We start from the raw sequence: 6,049 nt of genomic DNA on the forward strand, positions 1-6,049 counted from the left end.
AGAGATGAAGAATTCTGTATCGGAACAAAGCATCTACGCCGAGAGTGAGGATGAAGATGATAAATCAATTGATAAAAATGAAGGTGATGATCATGACGGTGATTCAGATTCCTCAAATTCTTCTAATGAAAATAGGAATCGAAGTAAGCAGAATTCTGTCAGCACAGCATGGCCACAAAGTTACAAGTAAATGCCTAATCCTTCTTCATTTTTTTAATATGTTTATTACAAATTCGAATGTGTATATATATATATCCTAGAATTCTGTGATATTGGCGCATAAGAAATTTTGATTTGCTAATTCTTATTATGATATATAACCTAGGATTTCAAGTTACTGCTAGAGAACATTGAGGGATTTTACAATTTCCAGAGATCTTTGATCAGAAATTGATTTCTGTAGTGATTTGATATATGACGCAGTTTTCTGATTCTCAAGTATTTGTGTTTGGGTAAAATTTTCAGGCAGTCGATTGATCTTTATGGAAGTGTTCCTTCACCAAGTATGGTATTTCTGGGAAATCCTACATTATCAAGATTCGGAAGTTCATTCTTTTCTTCATCATTGACAAATAGACACACTCCTGAGGTGTTACCTACATATGGTAAGCCACTTCTAGAAACAGTGGCAGATGAAGACCAACAACAGCAAAGAAGGCACAGTTATCTATATCCACCACTTGCTCCAAGAAAGAGTTCTCTAAGGAAATCCTCCAAGGTCTTGGATGAACTTCCAGATACTCCAAACAGCACATATGGTCAAGCAGTGATAAATGGTAAAAATATTCATGCCTTTTTAATACAATATAGTATGTTTAATCATTGAGGTGGGAAACCTTCCCAACCCTGTTTCAATTGTGATGTTACATTTGGTTGAGCGTTATACTTATGTCTGGAGTTGAGATGTATGTAAATACTTCTAGTTTGTCGTATAGATTTTGTAGAATAAAATTCAGGAAAGGTGGAATATCTCCTACTAATTACATACATTCTACCCAAGACTGTTTCATACACTGACTATGTGATTCACTAAGGCATAAATTATTATTATTTTTTTCAATTTTACGTGTCCATTTCTGTGATTAATTCTCAAGGATATTATTTCAAATACATTAATCTTGCATATGTTCATCGCCGAGATTACCAACTATCAAACAACTGGTTTGAAGGAGGGAAAACTACTTGAATGTCACAAAACATAATTCTCTTGCCCCATCAACTTTGCAGGAATGAATGTTTTATGTGGAGTTGGAATCCTTTCTACTCCTTATGCGCTGAAAGAAGGCGGATGGCTTGGCCTGTCCCTGTTGGGTCTTTTTGCACTGCTTTCTTTCTACACAGGACTTCTCTTGCGTTACTGCTTGGATAGCCGACCTGGGCTAAAGACTTATCCTGACATTGGCCAGGCTGCATTTGGCACTGCAGGACGTTTTGCCATTTCTGTATGTCCTTTCTTTCCCTCCTTTCTTGGTTTTAATTGTTTCATATTAGTTAATGACTTATTCAACAGTACCTTAGCTAGATGTATGTACATTTCTATGATATTATGAGCATTGTTATACTTGATAAATTCTTTGCTAATGTATTAGTACATGGGTATTTTTGTCCCTATTGAAAAGGTTTACAATAAATTTGTCCTCTTAAGAATATGAAAACTGTTAAAAAGTTATTGTTAATGAAGCTCTTTGACGAAATATTCTAAAAGTTTCCTAAATTTACTTATTCAAGCAATGTTTTCATCTTTATATGGTGGCTAATTGTGTTTATGCACTTTCATTGTTGCAGATTGTTCTCTACCTTGAATTATATGTAAGTGCAGTAACTCATTTCCCTTACCATTTATATTGTAAACATGAGAGTGGAAACAGCATGGTTAAACTCAAGTCTCTCTTGCAGGCTTCTTGCGTTGAATATATTATTCTGGAGGGTGACAACTTATCATCGCTATTTCCTAATGCGCATTTGAACATTGGAGGTTTATATTTAGGTTCACGTCACCTTTTTGCTTTGGTGGCCACTCTTGTCATTCTTCCAACTGTCTGGCTTCGAGATCTCAGAGTGTTGAGTTATCTTTCTGGTAAAGTAGTACATTGGGCTAGATGTTTTTGTTACCAAGTTTTTTTTTTTTGTAGTGATCATATCTAAACATCAACATTTGTTGGGTTGGTAAAAAAAAACACAATGTCTATAAAATAATTTCATTATAATTTGGATCATTATCAAGAAAATAAATTGTATACCAAATGAATCACCCAAAACTATACTATAATCTGATCATGATCTATTTTCTTTATCATTATCCACAAGAAATCTTATACCAAACGAAAAAAGGAAGTCACTTTCAATTTTATACTTTGTCGATTTTTCAATAAAATTGTGATTGTGACAAAATACTAGTTTCTAAATAGGTGACTTCCTAACTGTGTAAAATATGTGTTTCAGATTTTCTTTTCCATTTGATTCATTCTAAGCAGTAACAAGATCCTCTTGTCTTTTGCCTTCCAGCTGGTGGAGTCCTTGCTTCAATTGTGGTGGTTTTGTGCCTGTTTTGGGTGGGGGTTGTCGATCATATTGGCATTCAGAGTCATGGGTCAATTCTAAACCTCAACACAATGCCTGTTGCTATTGGTCTCTACGGTTTTTGTTACTCTGGGCATGCTGTCTTTCCTAACATCTACTCATCCATGGAAAAACCAAGCGAATATCCTTCAGTTCTGTTTACAAGGTAAATCTTTCACCAATTATTGGCTATGGAAACTTGAGTATAAAAATTTTAGGCAACGTTTCTTGTTGGATACTACACATTCAAATAGGGCAAAATATGACATATTTAGATTCAAGCAATTTTGAGTCTCATACCTTTTTTTTAACTTAAATATCTCCTTTTCCGTTCTATCATATGAATCTCTTGAAAATTTTACATGTATAATTGTGCAGTTTTGCTATTTGTACTTTGTTGTATGCTGGAGTTGCTTCTATGGGATATATGATGTTTGGAGAATCAACACTGTCTCAATTCACTCTTAACTTACCCCAAGGTTATGTTGCCTCAAAAATTGCTGTTTGGACAACGGTAAGCCTTTTGAATATTCAATTATCTGGATTTCCTTATTTACGTTTCTTGGATAGCCCTCTTCTCAAATTATGTTTAAAGTTAGAAATCGTGGCTTCATTTGCTTTTTTTTTCAGGTTGTGAATCCTTTTACCAAATATCCTTTTTACAATAGATTATTTGAAAGGTATTTTGATTATTTCATAGGATTATTTGAAACTTATCATTCACTCTCATGTCATAAGTTTTGTGTTTTTTTGTTTCGCAAAGGGAGATTCAAACCCCTTACCCATAGGTCATAATGCCCTTTGCTAATATCACATTCTATATTATTTTGAAATGTTAAAAAAGTAAAGTATGAGTAATTTAGTTGTTGATCTGAATGATGGGTATTATTTGGATTATTTGAAAATAATCCCAAACAACAGACATCAATCAAGGCCTTATATTTATTTCCTTCCTGCTAATCTCTCAAGAAAGCTTCTTCAAATTGTCTCTTTAACAAGAACCACATATGCATTAACCATGACCCCAGTGGCGTTAAGTTTGGAGGAGTTGATTCCTTCAAACAGTGTAAACACTTATAGATATTCACTATGCATAAGAACAGCCTTGGTGATTTCTACTGTCATTGTTGGTCTTTGCATCCCTTTCTTTGGTGAGTTCTCATTTTGATTTCAAAGTTATTTTCGTTCTAGCTAAGGTTTTTTTAACCATTTAACATGTTTTTCACCCTCAATCCACAGGTCTAGTGCTTGCATTGATTGGATCACTACTAACAATGCTTGTGGTGAGCTCTTATTTTCTCTTCCCATTTTAAACCAAGTTCAACTGTATTTTTGGTGATAAAACTAAAAAAGAAGAAACTAGTTTAGAACGCATATCTTGATCTACCTTTTCTTTTTGTAGACCCTAATACTTCCGTGTGCTTGTTACTTGCGTATATGTGGTGGAAAATTACGCCGTGTCGAGGTAAGATTAATTTTCATGTGTATTGAACTTGGTTATTTGATTAGTTGATTACTTGATCGGCTTATTTTGTTATCACAAATTCAAATCATGATCATAAAAAAATATACTTTGTCATTAAATAAGGATCATAATCTAGAAAATATTTGAACCATGATAAAAAAAAAAAAAAAACATTTATAACAAATTATGATTCAAAATGTAATTTTAAAAGTAACAAAATCATTTTCAGTTTTAACTTTTTAGGATTTTTTTATTGTGGTTGTTGATGAATTATTGTTTATTGCAGGTGTATTTCTGCATTTTAATTATTGGTGTGGGTATGATAGCAGCATCAATAGGATCTTTTTCAGCAATCTCTGAGATAGTTAAAAAGTTGAGATAAGATATTAGTTATAAGCTTTTAGAATATTTTATTGAATTTCTTGGAAGGAAACATAATCTTACTTTAATTATTTGTGTGGCCGAGTTCTAAATTATTTTAATTGAATTGCTTAACCTTTTAGAATTATAAGATTTCATTTTTACAGTTTACATAATCTTTTATTCTTAGAAATTATTATAATTATGTTTATTAAATTAAAAGTTATGGGTTTATTCTTCTTTACAATACAAGTTGGATAGAAGGTTATTATGACATTAAGGTAATAAGAGATAGAATTTTAAAATTTTCAATCTAATGAACATATTATTTCCCTAAATATTTTTGTCATTATTTTTCTTTTCTAAGAATTTTTTTTTTATTATAATTGTAATTCTTAAGATTTTTAATATATTTATATTTTTAATAATATTTTTTAATATTAATATTTAAAATTATAAAATCAATATATAAAATGTTTTATAAGAAATAAGTAAGTTTAAATTTTAAACTAGTTAAAATTTACAATTTTAAATTCATGAATTTTTAATTTTATGAGTGTAAAATTATTTTAGTTTTATGATTTTATATAATAAAGTGAATTTATATTTATAAATTTAAAAATAAATTATTTATTTATTTAAATAAATGATTTTTTTTAATTAATTTTGTAACTAATAATTTTAATATATTTGTTTTCTACTTTTTATTTATTTTATATTTATATTTATATATATAATAATATATAATTAATATTCTTTTAAATTAAACTTATAATTAGGTACACTAGTTTATAAGTGATAAACACTTTTAAGTAATTCTTTAACTGAATATGTTGAAATTTGCTAAAATGGAATTATTGATTTTTTTTTAATTTATAATATTAATTTTGTAAATTAAGATGGTGTAAGGCTGTAAGCTGAGTTCTTTACTTTCCTTTTAAAACATTTTAAAATAACTATCAGTAATTAATTTAATAATTTTGTGTAATAAATTCATTACAAATGTTTCATTTTGATTCAAAAGGATAAGATTTAGATTTTAAATAATATAATTGACATATTAAATTGTAATATAAATTGAATTATGAGATTTTATAAAAATAAAATTTTAAATATAATTTTAAAAAGTAAAACTTAAAATTAAACTACACTTATAAAATATGAAATAAATAAATAAATTGACTTTTATAGATTAACTATATTTCCAAAGTATTATTTGAAGTATATGAATGAAAATATTTATTTAGGTAAATTAAGTCCTAACTCTAATTTAATTTAAAGTGTTTTAAGTGAAAATTAGTAAATTTATAGTAAAGTAAATAGCGAGAAATATTTATATCCATTATAATGGAATAAATTTTTATTTTTTTCCCAAAAATAATTTGAATAAATTGGATAATTCATCATAAGGGTCGGCCCTGGATAAGCCGAGTAAACCTTCGGGATAGTGCAACCCATTTAATAAAACATATAAAATATTTAAATAAATTTATGATTTTTAAATATAAATGTTATAGTATAGTTATTCAAAATACAAGAATTTTTATTTACTTATAAGTTAAAATCTTAAAAAATATTTTTTTTTTTAAAACTAAATTTAGGGCAACAACCATTCAATTTTATTTTACCAGATTGTGATAAGTCAAAACTCAGGACTGACTTTGC

At 28.7% G+C, this 6,049-nt stretch overlaps 1 protein-coding gene across 1 annotated transcript; it reads left to right on the top strand.

Annotated features, from left to right (window-relative positions):
- Positions 1-4,467, top strand: LOC124933800 (amino acid transporter AVT1C-like). Its single transcript, XM_047474246.1, has 12 exons — positions 1-186; positions 466-776; positions 1,228-1,442; positions 1,786-1,809; positions 1,897-2,077; positions 2,506-2,725; positions 2,938-3,073; positions 3,190-3,209; positions 3,565-3,710; positions 3,799-3,842; positions 3,962-4,024; positions 4,311-4,467. The coding sequence occupies exons 1-12, from the start codon at positions 5-7 to the stop codon at positions 4,404-4,406; spliced, it is 1,638 nt and encodes a 545-aa protein (XP_047330202.1). The 5' UTR covers positions 1-4; the 3' UTR covers positions 4,407-4,467.
- The last annotated feature ends 1,582 nt before the right edge of the window (positions 4,468-6,049 follow it).

Source organism: Impatiens glandulifera, chromosome 1 (genome assembly GCF_907164915.1).
Source record: "Impatiens glandulifera chromosome 1, dImpGla2.1, whole genome shotgun sequence".
NCBI lineage: Eukaryota > Viridiplantae > Streptophyta > Magnoliopsida > Ericales > Balsaminaceae > Impatiens > Impatiens glandulifera.

Bases quoted from the DNA above. Each gene is read 5' to 3' on its own strand.
- LOC124933800 (XM_047474246.1), top strand. From the start codon at position 5: ATGAAGAATTCTGTATCGGAACAAAGCATCTACGCCGAGAGTGAGGAT. The intron at 1,810-1,896 runs GTAAGTGCAGTA...TCTCTCTTGCAG, and splicing joins TTCTCTACCTTGAATTATAT to GCTTCTTGCGTTGAATATAT. The intron at 2,726-2,937 runs GTAAATCTTTCA...ATAATTGTGCAG, and splicing joins CCTTCAGTTCTGTTTACAAG to TTTTGCTATTTGTACTTTGT.